We start from the raw sequence: 16,742 nt of genomic DNA, 5'->3' as shown, positions 1-16,742 counted from the left end.
TACAAATTTCCTCCTCAAAGATGCCTGCTAGTTTCCTGGTTGTCCTCCCCAGAGACATTACTTAGCATATTGGCATATTCTTCTTACCTTTTATTTTCATAATTTTATTTTTTATTAGAGAATATATTTACATGAACCAAAATTCAAAAGGTAAAAAGAAGATATAACATTCTCTCTCAGCCTGCCTTCCTCTCCAGAGGCAGCACAGTACCAGTTTTGAGGCATCCGTCCTGAGATGGTATTTACATTTATAGGTGTCTTTCTTTGTATTATGTGCATAAATACGTGGTAGCAGATAGTGTGTGCTGCACTGATCTTGTCTCTTTCCCTTAGTGAGACATCTGTCCCGTCTTTTTATGGCCGTGTAGTATTCCAGCGTATGGATAGCCCTGATTCATTCCCTGGCCTCCTGCCTGTGTCCACTGGTCTTTTTGTTGATGTGCTGCAGGGCTGGAGGGGTGGTGAAAACATCTGGGGGTGTCAGCAGCAGGGCCATGCCAATGTAGCACTGCACAACCCCAAGCATGAGGGACCCCACAGGTTCTCTCCCTCGCTCCCCCGCCCACCACTCCCAGCCCAGATGCACACTTACTAGCAGGCTACAATTGGTAAAAAAAAAAAAAAAAAAAAAAAAAAAAAAAAAAAAAAAAAAAAAAAAAAAGAAGAAAAAAAAAATAATAACAATAACATCTTGTTTGCACTTTTTTGTGTACTTTTTTCCTTCACATATTATTGATAAAATTGCCTTATGATAATATGTTGGGTCAGAGTGAATCTGTGTTTTCCAGTTTTCATGAGTGAAGCCATTTGCACCCATCGCCTGAAGGAGAGTGCCTGTTTCCCCAGACCCTTGCCAGCCAGTGGTCATCCATGGGAAACTCAGGGAGCTGACTTCTGCTGCTGTGCTCCACATTAGTGGCCTTGCATCTGCTGTTGGTACCAGCAGGAGATGGTCTGTGCCCTCTCCCATCACAGCTGAGAACAACAGTCAGTCTGGCACCTGCCTTTAGGGTCAGCAGACTTAGTATAGCTGCCCTGGGACTTCTCTGCCCCGGCATGGTGCTTTGTCTGCTGTCAGTCTTGAGCAGTGTCTGCATGTTCCAGGTGCCCAGTGGCATTGTGTTCCTTGGAGTGTCCCCTCATTCTGTGTGTCCACAGCTTACAGCAGTGTGGAGGTCCCCTCTAGAGAAGACACACAGAAGTGACCATGGGGCGGTAGTCATGGAAGCCCTTGACCAGCGGTGTGTGTTCAGACACTGACTGCTCATGTTTATGTGTTTTTCTCCTCTGAGTTTTCTCTCATAGGACACAGCTTACACATGTTTGCATGGTCTGCTTTCTTCCCATCCTTAGGTTTGCAGCCTTGTTCCAGTCTTTCTTACCTCTTGGCTGAAAACCATGAAATCGCCTCCTTGTCTTCCTCTCCCATTCCCTTCTCTCTAGAGCATCCCATTGCCCTCCAAAGGTGAGCCTTCAGAAGACACAGCCCTCCACACCTGCCACCCCACCACCCAGCATCGTGCGTCCTGAGGGCTTGCATGCTGGTCAGGATGTTATTTTCGGAGTCTACATCAGCTTCAGTCTCTGGCTATAGGCCAGCCCTGCTAGCCCAGGCCCAGGACAGTCAGCATGCTACAGGTGCATCTGCAGTGACAGAAACCTAAGTCACAGTGGCTTGAGCAGAATAGAAGCTTTTTCTCTCACACACTGCAGTCTCGCCACAGTCCAAGGTGGCACAGGGGCTGCTGGCTGTGATCAGATCATTTAGGAATGGACAGCAGGGAGGAGTGATTAAGACGCCCTTGCACTGGACCAGACAAGAGGCATGCAGATCTGAACCCATGAGCTGCCAAGGGCTGGGGACAATGCCCAGGTGTCAGTGGTGCTCGGCTCCAGCATGAAGGCCATGACTTCAGAGCCCTCATTGTCCTCCACGCAGAGGGACCTTCCCTTCTGCACCTCAGGAGCATGGTACTTGAAGAATGTCTGAGGACCCTTTTCACTAGCTTTCTGAGAGGCTAGCTTGCCTCTCCTAAGAAGCTGGGAGCTTTTTCAGCAGTGGACCTCGATCACAGCTCACATCCATTCCACAAGCTGGCCCTAAAATTCACATGGGGGGCACCCAGAATAGCCAGAACACCTTGAAGGGGAAGAACAAAGTTAGAGAACTCACTTCCTTATTCAAAACTTACTAGACAGCTGTAGCAATTTTAAAAAGTATGCTCCTGGCATAGAATAGAAACAGAGATCTTGGAATGAGTCCTGAAATAAGCCCTCATCTTTCAGGCCAATGGATGGCACAGGTGCCAAGACAAGGTGGGGAAAGTGTGGTCTTTCCTAGAGGTAAAGGGATAACTGGGCACCCAAGTGCAGGAGAGTCAGCGGAGACTCCTGACTCGCACCATATTCAGAAATGAAGTCCAACTGTATCGGAGGCAGATAAGATCTAACACTACAAAACCATTAGATCTAAAACTACAAAACCACAGCTGGGGCTGTGGCTCGGTGGCAGAGCACTTGCCTAGCACACGTGAGGCACTGGGTCCATCCTTAGCACCACATAATCATAAGACAAAGGAAAATAAAATGATTTTTTGAAAAAGCACTAGAAGAAAATACAGGCATAAATCTTTGGGACCTTGTATTAAGCAGAGGTTTCATAGCTATAACTCTGAAAGAACAAGTGATAAAAGATAAAATGATAAATTGGTCTTCATGAAACTTGACAACTTTTGTACTTCAAAGGACGTTATCAAAAAATGAATTCATTTATGAGTTCTAAAAGTTTTCTGGTGGAATTTCCGGGTTCCTCTAAATATATAATCATGTCATCAGCAAACAGGGATCGTTTGAGTTCTTCTTTTCCTATTCATATCCCTTTAATTTCTTTGGTTTGTCTAATTGCTCTGGCTAGAGTCTCAAGAACGATGTTGAATAGAAGTGGTGAAAGAGGGCATCCCTGCCTTGTTCCAGTTTTTAGGGGGAATGCTTTCAGTTTTTCACCATTTAGAATGATATTGGCCATGGGCTTAGCGTAGATGGCCTTTACAATGTTAAGGAATGTTCCCACTATCCCTATTTTTTCTAGTGTTTTGAGCATGAAAGGATGCTATATTTTATCGATGCTTTTTTTGCATCTATCGAAATAATCATGTGATTCTTAACTTTAAGTCTGTTGATATGGTGAATGACATTTATTGATTTCCGGATGTTGAACCAACCTTGCATCTCTGGGATAAAACCCACTTGATCATGGTGCACTATCTTTTAAATATATTTTTGTATGCAATTTGCTAAAATTTTGTTGAGAATTTTTGCATCAATGTTCATTAAGGATATTGGTCTGGGCTGGGAGATAGCTCAGTTGGTAGAGTGCTCACCTCACAAGCACAAGGCCCTGAGTTTGATCCCCAGCACTGCAAAAAAAAAAAAAAAAGAATATTGGTCTGAAATTTTCTTTCCTCAATGTGTCTCTGTCTGGTTTAGGTATCAGGGTGATATTGGCTTCATAGAATGAGTTTAGTAGGGTTCCCTCCTCTTCTATTTCATGGAATACTTTGAGGAGTATTGGAATGAGCTCTGGACACAAACCCAAATAAATACAATTTTCTCATACTAGACAAAGGGGCCAAAAATATGCAGTGGAGAAAAGATAGCCACTTCAACAAATGGTGCTGGGAAAACTGGAAATCCACATGCAACAGAATGAAATTAAACCCCTATCTCTCACCCTGCACAAAACTCAACTCAAAATGGATCAAGGACCTTGAAATCAGACCAGAGACCCTTCATCTTATAGAAGAAAAAGTAGGTCCAAATCTTCAACATGTTGGCTTAGGATCAGACTTCCTTAACAGGACTCCCATAGCACAAGAAATAAAAGCAAGAATCAACAACTGGGATAGATTCAAACTAAATAGCTTTCTCTCAGCAAAGGAAACTATCAGCAATGTGAAGAGAGAGCCTACAGAGTGGGAGAAAATCTTTGCCACTCACACTTCAGTTAAAGCATTAATTTCCAGAATATATAAAGAATTCAAAAACACTACACCAAGAATACAAATAATCCAATCAGCTAAGGAAATGAACAGACACTTCACTGGAGAAGATCTACAAGCAATCAACACATATATGAAAAAATCTTCACCATCTGTAGTAATAAGAGAAATACAAATCAAAACTACCGTAAGATTCCATCTCACCCCAATTAGAATGGCGATTATCAAGAATATGAGCAACAATAGGTGTTGGCGAGGATGTGGGGGAAAAGGTACACTCATACATTGCTGGTGGGGTTGCAAATTAGTGCAGCCACTCTGGAAGGCAATATGGAGATTCCTCAGAAAGCTTGGAATGGAACCACCATTTGACCCAGCTATTCCACTCCTTGGCCTATACCCAAAGGACTTAAAATCAGCATACTACAGAGATACAGCCACATCAATGTTCATATTCTCAATTCACAATAGCCAGATTGTGGAACCAACCTAGATATCCTTCAATTGATGAATAGATAAAGAAACTGTGATATATATATACACACACACACCACACACACACACACACAATGGAATATTACTCAGCCATAAAGAATGAAAATCGTGGCATTTGCAGGCAAATGGATAAAATTGGAGAATATCATGCTAAGTGACATAAGCCAATCTCAAAAAACCAAAGGACGAATATCTCACTGATAAGCGGATGATGAGACATAATGGGGGGTGGGGGGGCAAGAATGGAGGAAGGAGGAACTGTATATAGGGAAGAGAGGGGTGGGAAGGGTGGGGGGGAGAAAACAGAATGAATCAACATTACCCTGTGTAAATTTATGATTACACAAATGGTATGCCTTTACTCCATGTACAAACAGAGAAACAACATGTATCCCATTTGTTTACAATTTAAAAAAAAATGAAAAGACAACCCACAGAATGGGAGAAAATACTTAGAAATCGTTTACCTGATAAAGGCCTTATATCCAAAATATATGAAGAATTCCTACAACTCAATAATGAAAGGTAAATAGTCAAAGGATCTGAGTAGACAGTCTCCAAAAGAAAATATGTAAGTTGCCAATGAGCACATGAAAAGATGCTCAGCATCATTCGTCATTAGAGAATGCAAATGAAGACCACGGAAGGTCTCATTTCACACGACGAGCTTGGCCACAAAAAAGGGATGAAAAACAAGTGTTGGTGAGGGTGTGGGTCCCTGCACCGTCATTCATGCTGGTAGGATGTAAAATGGTGCTTTTGGAAGACAAAGAAGCAGGGTCGCAGCATGACCCGGCAATTTCATTCCTAAGTGTGTGCCCAAGAGAAATGTACACATCTGCATAAAAACTTGCTCATAGTCCCAAAGTGCAGACAACTCTAATGCCATCACCTAGGTAGGATGCAGTGTGTCCTTACAGTAGAATATCGTTCAGCAGAGGAATAAAGCAGGCTACAACAGATGAACCCTGAAAACAAGGTGCATAGGGAGAAATAGGTCACAAAACATCACGTATTAAATGAGTTTATTTCTATGAAGACAGATTAGTGGTCACTTGGGATTGGCCAGATGGGAGCTGAGGGGGATAGGGAACAGTGCTGCTGGGTGACTCTTCTTTTTGGGGTGTTGGAGATGTCCTGTGATTGATTTTGGTGGTGATCCATAGCTGTGATTTTTCTAAATGCCGTTGAGTAATGCACTTTGAAAGTGAATTGTATGGTGTGTGCATTTAAATCTCAGGCTTTGTAAAAATATCTAATGGAGGGTTATTATGGAAAAGTTGTAATTTTTTTAGACTCTTTAAGGGAACAACAATAATAATTTAAAATTAAGACACACACTTCCCACTTAGCAAGACCAGGAATACTAAACTAACTTCAGGAGACTCGGGCCAGCCCTTTCTTTTTCAGCGCTGGATTTCATTCAGATCTTTACGGAAGTGCAGTTGTTTTCACAATTTTTCCTGAGCACGGTTTTGCTTAAATTTTTACTTGAACTTACTCATTGTGAAGGTTTAAACATCACCTTTCTGGTGCTTTCTCTTTTCTTTTCCCCACTTTTCCTATGAGATTGAAGAACTGGATTTATATGTCAGCCTTGGCATTTGTATTGTATTTATTTCCCTTAAAATTATATTTATACTTGTTTACCTAAAAAGATTTTATTTTAGCACATTTGGGACTATTTTAGATGTCTCTATTTTTCTGATTATAAAAATAATTTATGCTTATAAAAAAATCAGACTTTAAAGGAAACTGAAATGTTCTCTGTCCTTCCGACTCAGCCGTGGGTAATCACTGAATGGTTTGCCATATTATTTTTTTAGCTATTTCTGTCTTTCAACATAATAGCTTGCTGCTTTATTTTCAACAACAGTGTGGTGCCTTCCAGCTCCTACCACTTCCTGTTTTCACCCAACCCCTCCTCCAGGCCCCAGGACCTTCAGGGTGAGGTCTGCATGTGGTCCCAGTGCTGCCCCTTCTGTCTGCTCCACACTCACAAGGGCTGTTCATTATTCCACAGTAGAATGCAGCCTCAGTTCCCTATGAAGCAACATTTGATCCAGTTCAGACCTCACCTTCTCAGCCAACTCTGCAGTGAATAGTCCTGTTTATCATGCTTGTGTAGCTTCTGCTGGGTAAAGACTTGTCAGTAGCAATGCTGGGCCCCTGGACGTAATGGGATCATCAAAGTCTGAATCAGTGTTTCCTGGTTGCCCCGGAAAGTGTAGTAATGACCTCAACTGTGTAGTTGGTGCTCTGACTACTCTATTTCCAACCTACAAGTGAGGAAGGGACACCACCAGCTCCCTTTCCCGAGACTTCTTGGGGCTGGCACTGGAAATTCTTGTCTTTGTCATGCGTCACCCTCATCACGAGTGTCTTAGCCCTGTCCCTTCCATTTCTCCTCTGTCTATGGCACAGTCCAGTCTTCCAAGCACCACAGCAGACAGACTGCCAGGTAAATGTGCACTGGGCGTGGCCCCACCGCTGGCTAGGATGTCAGCACACTCGAGCATGCCTTTCTTTCCTGCATAGCAGCACTGGGGCCAAGCTGAGAGTAAGAAAGGTACGAGGGAGATCTCGGGTGTCCTGAGGCCTGCCTCCCTCCTGTGCTGCCCTCTCCTGGGAAGGGAAAGGCGGGGAGTACATGCTCCATGCCAAGCACTTAAATGTGGGCTCTCATTTGTCTTAAGAGCATTTCCATAATGGAGGTGGCAGGATTTCCACTTTAGGGACTAGAGAACTGAAGCTGGGAGGGTAGTGCCCAGAGGACACCCCCCATAAAAGGCCACTCGTGGTCTTGGAATTCAGAGGCCCCCTTCTTCTTCCTGAAATGCCAACCCTGTAGACTGATGGTGGGTGTGGTTTCACCCAGCACAACTGTCCCCTGAGCTGGACTCTTGCCTCCAGCTACTCTCAACGTCCCAGCTGTGGGGGGGTTCAAAGATGCTTTGTTTTGGTTTGGTTTTGGCAGTTCGTTTGCCTCTTATAGTGATAAAATAGACATAAGAGCTGTCATTGTGACTAGTTTTAAGTATACAGTTTAATGGTATTAAATGTATTTATATTTCTATGCAAACCCTCACCCTGTCCATCTCCATAACACTTTTCATCTTGCAAATGGAAACTGTACCTATTAAACACCAACTCCCTCTCCCCTCATTGCACCTGGTGGCAGGCACCCTTCTACTGTCTGTGAATTTGACCACTCTGTGCCTCATGTATGAGTAGACGCACACAATAGTTGTCTTTTTGTGACTGGCTTATTTCACTTAGCATAATGTCCTAAAAGTCGTCCATTTTGTAGCATTCGTCAGAGCTCCCTTGTTTGGTGTGTGTGCATGTGTGTGCTCAAATGCACACAGCAGTCTGTCAGTGGGTGCTCGGGTTACTCACGTGTTCTACTATTGTGAATAATGCAGCCATGAGCACAGGTGTACAAATACTGTTTCAAGACCCTGTTTTCAGCTCTTTCAGGCACTGAACTACAAGGAGGATTTGCAGGTCATCTGGTAATTTGAATTTTGGTGTTGCGAGGAACTGCCAGTTGGACATTAGCAGTGCCCAGGGTTTCCATTACCACGTTGTCACCATTGTCTGCTGTTTCCTACAGCCATCCTCACCTCAGGGAGATGGCGTCGCGTGGTTTTGATGTGTGTTTTCCTAGTGACTGGTGACGTTGAGCATCTTTGGTGTGTTCTGGCCATCTGCCTGTCTTCTTTGGCCAAACATCTCTGCAGGTCTTCCTCCCATTTTTAATCACACTTCAGTCCTTCATTGCTAAGATACAGAAATGCAGTTGTTTTTTTATATTGACCTTGCATCCAAGCTAATTTCACCAGTGCTAGGAACCTCTTTGTTTTTGGAGATTCTTGGGGTTTTTCTATGGAGGCAGGCATGTCTTCAGAGTAGCCACGCTTATTTCTTCCTTCTCAGTCTCTGTGCCTTTTCTCAGTGTTGCACTGGCTAGGACTTGCCAGAGTGCTGGGGGCAGCCTGCTCACCTCCTTCCTGGCCTAGGGGAGAGGGGAGCTGTGGGCTTTGCACCATCAAGTGTGCCGTTGGCCGTGTGTCTTACAGATGTCCTAAATGTCCTTCATAAGCATAAGAGTGTTTGTTTCTCCTGTCTTGGTAAGAGATTTTATTAGATGGTGTATTTTAGGGCTATTTGGAACACAACCAAAATAATAATCTGTGCCTTAATGGCTATTGACAGTAATAAATCATACATTTCTTGTTATCATGCCATGTTAAAATGCAGTCAATGATGTAAATATTTTGTAATTATTATAGTATTTTTGCCCCCTGGTTTTATTTTATCTCATTGCACTTTGAAAAAGAAAAATTTTAATGTTTTGAGCACCTCGTGGTTTTCCACATTGCCCCTGTCAGTCCCTCCCAGGCTTTTGCACAGCCAGGGGCAGGAGTGCATTGGCATTGGGGTCCCTGTTCTCTAGCCACCCCCTGACAAGTGCCTCTCATCCACCTTGAAGACCTTCCCAGGATGATCCTCTTTCCCTCTTGGAAGTCCTTTCTTGTAACCTTTCCTGTCCTTTCTTGGTGCATCTCCTTTCTGTGAAGCGCAGGGCCTGCTGGAGCTTGGCCAGGTTCCCCTCTCTCCCATTCAGGATGCTGGTGAGGTTTGGCTTAGACTGTGACTGTTGTCAGGAAGCTGTGCGAGAATACACTGTGAGCTGTGTTAATAATGGTAAGGTGTTATTAATATTTCTGACCCTAAAGAGATTCTGGTATATGCAAATGAGAGCTTATTAAATACAGTGTGAATATTTCCATTGAAGTTGGCTCTTCAAAATACAGAATTCACTCCTTTACTTCTAAATTCCTAACTAAAAACTACTTATATCCCTGGGAAATGCTTCCATTCCTTCAGAATGATTCATTGATTGTTATGTGCACTCAGTGATAAAAAAGGAAGAATTCCTTATGTCTGGGGGGTGGGGGCAGGAAGGTACCTGGTGTTTTTTGCAGCCTTTTTCAGAGCCAACTCTGGACACATCTGGATCTGAACCTTGTGGCTGCTCCAGGGCTTGGGAATTGTCATCCTCATCTCACACATGATGAGATGGAGACCTAGAGGAACCCAGGACCTTCCCAAAGCCACTCAGCTCAGAGAAGACATGAGCCAGGGACCAAGTCCAGGTCTCACCAGCTCCACTGCCAGCACTTTGACGTGGGATGTGTGCAAAGTGCTGGAAAAACTGTGTAAGAAAGGCTGGTCTCTGAGCGAGGAGACGCAGTGGGCTCCATGTCTACAACAGGTCTGGGTTCTCCCAGGGCTGTGATCTGAGCCATGGAAGCAAGCATCCCATCCATGTAATCCCAGTTCCTCACCGTGGAGAACGCCACAGGGAAGGCACCCCCCCAAGTATTGAGTTGGCCTTCCTTTCCTGCTTATGGTCACTAACTCACATGCGAACATCCTGCGTGTGCCTTAGTGTGTGAAGGACCAGCTGGATGCTCTTGAAAGTCGGGAATGGGAGAGTCTCTGCATCCCAGACTATCATGGAGTCCTGTGGATTAAAGCGACTGACAGAAGTCAGCTTTGCTTGTGACCAGGACTCCATAATGAGGCAGTACCCTGAGCCAGACTGCCAGGTTCAAACCCTAAAGCCAGCTGCTGTGTCTGTGTCAAGCAGGGTCTTAGAACAGTGCCACATAATCACTAGTGGGAATTGGCTGCCATTGAGCATCAGAGAACCCCTCCAAGCAGTGTGAATGGAAAGAGGAAAACTAGGGGTGCTTTGGGGTGTTTTAGAAAACCCAATAAAGAGAGGAGTGATGATTTGGCCTTGGTCATGGAGTGCCTTTCAGCTGAGTCTGCACGGGAAGGAACACCCAGAGGTGTCTCGGGATCACCTGAGTGCACACAGATGCCCACCGTCCAGATTCAGCTAAGAAGCCACATCGTCCATGGCACCTGTGAACAGACCCCAGGGGAGCCTGGACCAGCCTAAGCAGAAGCTGACCATAGGCAGAACCCAGCACCACTGCCAGAGATGGCTTCTTGTCCCCTGTGCCAGGTAGGACCTGCTTCTCCCGGGCGGAGGACATTGGGCTGCAGGCTTTCCCAAGCATATCCTACCAGTTCCTAGAGATCCCTGGCTGACCTCCTCTGCTCTTCTTTAAGCCCTAGGACCTGGGGCAAGAAGCACCTCTATTAAAAAAAAAAAAAAAAAAAAAGCCCTGCCATCCTCTCATTTCTACTTCTCTCCCTGCCCCTCCCTCCCTCCTTTGCTCTCTCCTCTCTCTTCTTTCTCATCTCTCCATCTTGCCCTCTCTCTTTCTCTGCAAGCTTGGGGAACAGAAGGAAGGAAGAAAAAGATAAAAGGTCTCCCTACCCCTTGCTCCATTTCCCACAATTAACCAGAGTTCGATCCTTTGGCTCTTTGGAGGTGTTTTATCCATGAACATAAATATCTGTGAGCCTTTAAAAAATTCATGTGATTTTATTCTTCCTTGCTTCATGTTTTTAACTTAATATATATTAAAGATCTTTCTGTAGCATCAGTATAGCTCTGCTTCTCTCTTTTCTCTTTATTTATGCATTTTATTAGGATTATATATATAAAACATTTTGGTGAGGTATTGAAATTCTGATCTCTTCTGCGTCTAACAGTGTAACTAAAAGTAAATGACATGAAACTTGGCAGAATTACAAGGAGGAATGATCGATCCACAGTCGCAGCAGCGACTTAACCAAGTCTCTCGGAAGCTAATATACGTCAACAGGCCAAAAGAAAGGAATGATGACATGGGGGTTTGAACTGTGCTGTTAAGGAGTTCGCATGGAAATTTGGGAGCTTGGTGTTCAGCTGGGGCACATGTTCTTCACAAGTCGCCTGGTGAAGGAAATCTCGCTAACGGCCACCTCCTGGCAGGTGCCATTTCCAAGATGATTCGTCCTCTTCCACTTCTCTCCTAGCCTGCCGGCCCCTCTTTCTCATCTGCTGTTCGTCACTGAGACTCAGTTCCTTTGTTTCTGCATGTGGTCTTAGCTGTGATGGCTTCATGAGGATTTTTTTCCCTTTATATTTATTTTTAATTGAGAGATAATGGTTGTGCCTGTTTGTGGAGTACCCTGTGATATTTTGATCAAATTGGGGTACTGAGCATCCCATCACCTCAGATGTTCACGGGTTCTCTGTGTGGGGAATGTTCACACGGCATTCGTATATTTATTTTGAAACGTACAATATGTTCTCACCTGGGCCCCCCACAGGGCAACCTTGGGTTCAGCGTCCTCTCATGCGACACTTTCTCTGGTGGGTTTTCCTCCCTTCGGGGAAGTGCTCTTTGTCACTTTTCTCGTGCTGTCTGCCTGGCACAGTCACATTCCTCAGGACTGACATGGGTGTGTCCTTGCCTGCCTCACTCCGTTTTTCTCAGTAGCGCTTAACAGCACTAGAGACAGATGGGTGCGACTCACTCAAGCAGTTGTCTGGCTCCTGGCTCCTCTGACTCCCAGTAGCCCACAGGAACTGCGTCAGTGCCTCCACCCTCGGCCCTCAGAGCACAGGTGTCGAGTGAATTCACAGGGAGGCTCCAGAAACAGATGTGCAATTGAATTGGTCATTCCAAAATCCATTTATTAAAGCTCTAGTGGATTACTCCAGAAAGTCAGGAAATGAGAGTCTGAAGGAGGAGGGTCCTGGTCACCCACACATCTTCCAACACTGTTCAAGTAACCACTCCCATCCTGAGGCCTGTGCTAGGCGGAGGAGAATGTCCTGCATTAAGCTGTGGACCTTGCACCTCACCCTGGGGCAGGATACAAAGTGCCTCTTCCTGTGTCCAGGGCATTTGGCACGATGTAGGTGCCCGTTGATCTAGACATTCAGTTTGGAAGGTGCGGCAGTCTGTAAGGATGACCATCAGTGCAGGACTGGTATTCAGAGTTGGGTCCACTTGTCACAGGGTGCACGTGTTGCACCATTGAGGTAGGAGAGACATTGGAACCTTCTGTATTCAGTGTTCATAGAAATGACAGATAGAAATCTACCTTCATTAATATTTAATTTAGGATCAACTCCATAACTGCACTCAGCAATGGCGGGCAAAGGGCCAGGTGGACGTTGAATTTCTGAGTCATCCTGAGGAGGGACAGGGACTCCCAACTCCCCTATTGATTTGCTCCTAACAGGCGACTACTTCTTGCAGTTTCCACATGCCTGTCAAGTGAATCTGTACATTTATTTGTCTCTTAGTTTTATGTTAGTGAAGACCCAAGTAGCCTCCAGCCCGCTCAGGATGTGGCCTTCACTCTTCCAGGGACACCCTGGCGGAAGGAACAGACCAAGGACCTTCAGCGAGTGCTGGGAACCGTCGACAGGGAGATCCCACTGGTCCTCGTCAGTGGCAACCATGACGTGGGTAACGTCCCCACAGCCGAAACTATTGAGGAGTTCTGCCAGACTTGGGGCGACGACTACTTCAGCTTCTGGGTCGGCGGCGTCCTGTTCCTGGTGCTCAACTCCCAGCTCTTGTACGATGCCTCCAGGTGCCCCGCCCTGAAGCAGGCCCAGGACCTGTGGCTGGACCAGCAGCTGAGCCTTGCTGTGCAGCGGAGGTGCCAGCACGCCATTGTCTTCCAGCACATCCCGCTGTTCTTGCAGAGCATCGACGAGGACGACGACTACTTCAACCTCACCAGGTCCGTGCGGAAGGAGATGGCAGACAAGTTCACCAAAGCAGGTAGGCCCTAAGGCTGCAGAGGGGTTCCCATCCTTCTCCACCCTCTGGCAGCCTGGCAGAGGGGAGAGAGGACAGGCTGTGGGTGAGACTGGGCTCCATCCCACTCTGCCACTTGCTGGCTATGGCTGTGGACGGGCCACCTGATGCTGTCAGCCTAGGAGCTAGGCGTCGCTCTCAGCAGGGCCACGGCCAGTGGAAGAGCAGGCTCCGGAGTGTCTGGGAGCCCCGGAGCAGTAGCACGTGGCAGCCGCTCACAGCTGAAGATGGGGCCCCGGGGAGGGGGTGCCTCAGGAGGTGTAGGAGCCAGGGAAGCAGAGACCAGCTGGAGGACAGGTAGTCCTTAAGAGTCAGGCTTCCCCACTTTAACCCAGGAAGTCCTGAGATGTGGCTTTGACGGGTGGGTTCCAGGGCCCGTCAGTGTGCCTCTGATGAGGTGGGTCGCATTCTCTCCCCGAGCCAGGGTAGAGAGACGCAGGGCACGGTGTCACCCTCCCGTAGACTCTCAGCCCGTGGCACGGGCCGCATGCGTCTACACACACTAAATGAAGACACCCCATTTTTGAAAGTGAGACCTCAGCTTCCAGTGGATGGTGCACTCTGTGACTCTAGCCCTGGCCTCGTTTCTCCTCCCGGGAGTCCCTCCAGGGCCTTCTCCAGAGGAGCAGTGTCTGCCAACTCCCCAAGTTACCCCAGGGCTTGGCAGGGTTCCCGCTCTGACAACTGTTGTGTGTCTTTCCTTGGCCCTGGTTCCTCCTTTCCGATCTTTCCAGGGCTTACTTGTATCAAATATTCTGAAATGTAAATGTCTTCATTTCTCTGTTGTGGGGGAGGGAAAGGAGTTGGCCTGACCCAGCAGCAGGCATTCCTTAAAAACAACCGTGCTGCTCCTCATTTCATCTTTGAGTTTTGAATGTCTGTACTCACGAAAGGTACAATAAGCCCTTCTGTGTTTTTGAGACATTTTACAAAAAGCTCCTATTATTGGAGACATCTTCCAACTGTTCCACGGAGATGAAGTTGAAAACTTCTATTAAAGGCCTTTGAAATGTTACGCCATGCTTGAATTGGTGCAGAAAACCGTCCTGATGCCAAGGAGGCAGTGTCAGGATGGCATCAGTGCCACCGCGGTGACTGTTTCATAACAGGATAAAGCCAGGAGGCCGTTTAATGCCACCAAGCGGCGAGCAGTGCAGGCGCCACCCTGCCCTGACTCCTGCCAGCCAGGTCTTGAGCAGCATGTGGTTCTAGAAGGGTTTCCCATCCTAGGACAGAGCATGTGCTGCCCACGAGCACCCCTCAGTGCTTCTGGAGCTCCTTTGGGAGAACCCCACCAGCCGTCACCAAGAGCCCCGGAGAGGAGCGGAACATCCAGACCCTAGTCATCTGCCCCCCGCCCCAGAGCGGGTGTGTCTCCCCGGTGAACGCCAGTCGCCCCAGCTCACAGAGGCCGATAACCACAACTACAGCGCCGACGGACCCACTGGGGCAGGACGAAGCCCTGTCCCTAGCCCTCTTCCTGTAGGGGCTCTGTGGGAAGCCACATTATAATCAGGAGGCCACTTGGTAAGCACGAGACAGCAGGGGTTGGTCCTTGGCCCACTCTTTGTGGCATCAGGCCCTGGCATCTGGACGGTCCTGCATCCCACAGGGGCCCTCTGGGGCACTCTGACATGCCACATCCCTTTGGTTCCACCTCCTCATCTCTGTCCAGGCTGTTCACTTCTCCGGGCCACTGTGTTCATCCGGTCCGGCAGCAGCTCTGAACCAGGTTCACTCTTCCCCTTGTGCATTCCCCCCGCAGCAGCCACAGGAGGTGCAGCCCACAGCCTGAGGCTCCTGGGCGCCCCTCCCCGCACATGCCCAGCTCCTCGCCATACCTTTCCCAGAAGTCCCTGCCTCCCATCACTCAGCCAAGCCCTCTCAGCCTCAGTCGCTTCGGTGTGGAGTCCCCTTCCCAGTTCTTCCTCTGCTTTCCTCCATGCCAGCACCCGCTGATGGGTTTCTAAGTGTCCATGTGTCCTAATGCCTCCCTAGGCAGTCAGCCCCTCCAGGTGCTGCTCGGGAACCCAGCTCAGGGTTCTGTCCTCTGCCTTCAGAGGCCGGCTCAGAACCTGCTCACACCCAGGTTCCAGCCGTGCTTGTGGAGTGAGGAAGGGAGGGGAGTACCTGCTGACACTCCTGCCCTGGGCTGACGTGCAGCCCCGTCCTTGTGCAGCCCCAACCTGGGCCCCACAGAGCCCCAGCACAGCTTCCTAAGGTATGTTCAGACCATCAGTCCCCGACCCACAGCCTCCCTGGCCATGCGCACGCACAGGCTTCTCCTCTGCCCCCATCCACCCTGGGGCCTTCAAGGGCTGCTCTCCAAGTGTTTCCTCCCCTCTTCTCCCCCAGGCACCACCTTTGAGGATGAGAAGGTGCCTCCTCTTGGCCACTGGCCTTAGGATCTTCCCCTGAACCTGCTTCACAGGGAGAGCCAGAGAGGTGGAAGCCCTTGCTGCTGTCCCCTGTCTGAGTGGCTTGCCAAGCCAGGCACTTTGCTCAGTGACCCACAGACACAAAACAAGACTGAGCACCCTGAGTGGAAAGATGCCATTTAGGTGCTGATGCAGGGGCCACAGGCTATGACCTGCTGGGCTGGGAGGCGCAGGTGGGCAGGCCCTTGTGGGGACAGTCATATCCAGAGGTCAGAATATAGACAGCGGCTGGGGAAACAGCAACAGAGTTGGAACTCACTGTGTAAAGCTGAAGTTCAGCTCATGTTTTACAAAATTCATTAACTTAAAGACCATGATAGAATCGGAGTGGGGATGGCAGATGGTATTCAATGTCCCCTTCAGTCCCCCACAGCAATATTATCCCCAATACCATTCCAGTCTCATTTATCTCCTTGTGCTAAAATGCCAGTACTCACAACTGTGTCAACCGCTCATCAGACTATCAGTGTAGCTTTTAATTATGATAATTGTGTTGTTATAAAATATCCTTTTAAAGAACACATCCCTCCCCAAGCCATCATGGAGGCAGAGCCCTCTTCCTTCCAGCGAGTGTAATGAATAATTCCGAATCATTGTGTGGGATGAATAAATGATTTAATAATGAGCATCAACAATCATCTCCCATTGTTCGCATTAATTTTTTTTAAATGGGATGAGGTAAATGAGGAGGAAAGGATGTCACTATACAGTGGGCCACCGTGCATGTAGGAATGTACTCTGTGATTCGACACCCAAACGGCTTCCATGCTCAGGTTTCCCTAGAAACAGATGCACCCTGTTTCTACTTTTGAAGCTCAATAAGAAAAAACCTTCTTTGTATGATACAAAAACATTGTCAATAACTGGTACAAATAAACAGATCTCAAGGCAGGAGAGATTCGCAGATGTGAAGTGGCACCTGTTATTTTCTGTCTTCTTTTGTTCTGCCTCAGGATAATCAATTTCATCACATCCAAGGGATATAGAAATTGGTTTTCCCCTTAATTCAACTGATACCTCATTGGAGTTGCAAAGACAGATAGGAGATAATGAAACCCTGG

General features: G+C 47.2%; 1 protein-coding gene across 7 annotated transcripts in view; it reads left to right on the top strand.

Moving 5' to 3' along the window:
* The window catches only part of CPPED1 (calcineurin like phosphoesterase domain containing 1), a 97,981-nt gene that overhangs the window by 51,999 nt on the left and 29,240 nt on the right, over nucleotides 1–16,742 (top strand). For 5 of the 7 annotated variants that reach the window (XM_079121417.1, XM_079121418.1, XM_079121421.1 and 2 more), the window contains exon 3: nucleotides 12,785–13,207. The exons of 1 other annotated variant lie outside the window; for it this stretch is intronic. In XM_079121417.1, coding sequence (XP_078977543.1) covers nucleotides 12,785–13,207 — 423 coding nt within the window. Of the gene's footprint in view, nucleotides 1–12,720; nucleotides 13,208–16,742 lie in introns of all 7 variants that reach the window. One more of the 7 variants, XM_079121422.1, reaches the window with a different exon arrangement.

The sequence above is a fragment of the Sciurus vulgaris genome (assembly GCF_902686455.1).
Source record: "Sciurus vulgaris genome assembly, chromosome: 18".
Lineage (NCBI taxonomy): Eukaryota > Metazoa > Chordata > Mammalia > Rodentia > Sciuridae > Sciurus > Sciurus vulgaris.
This window is presented reverse-complemented; position numbering and strand designations above follow the sequence as displayed.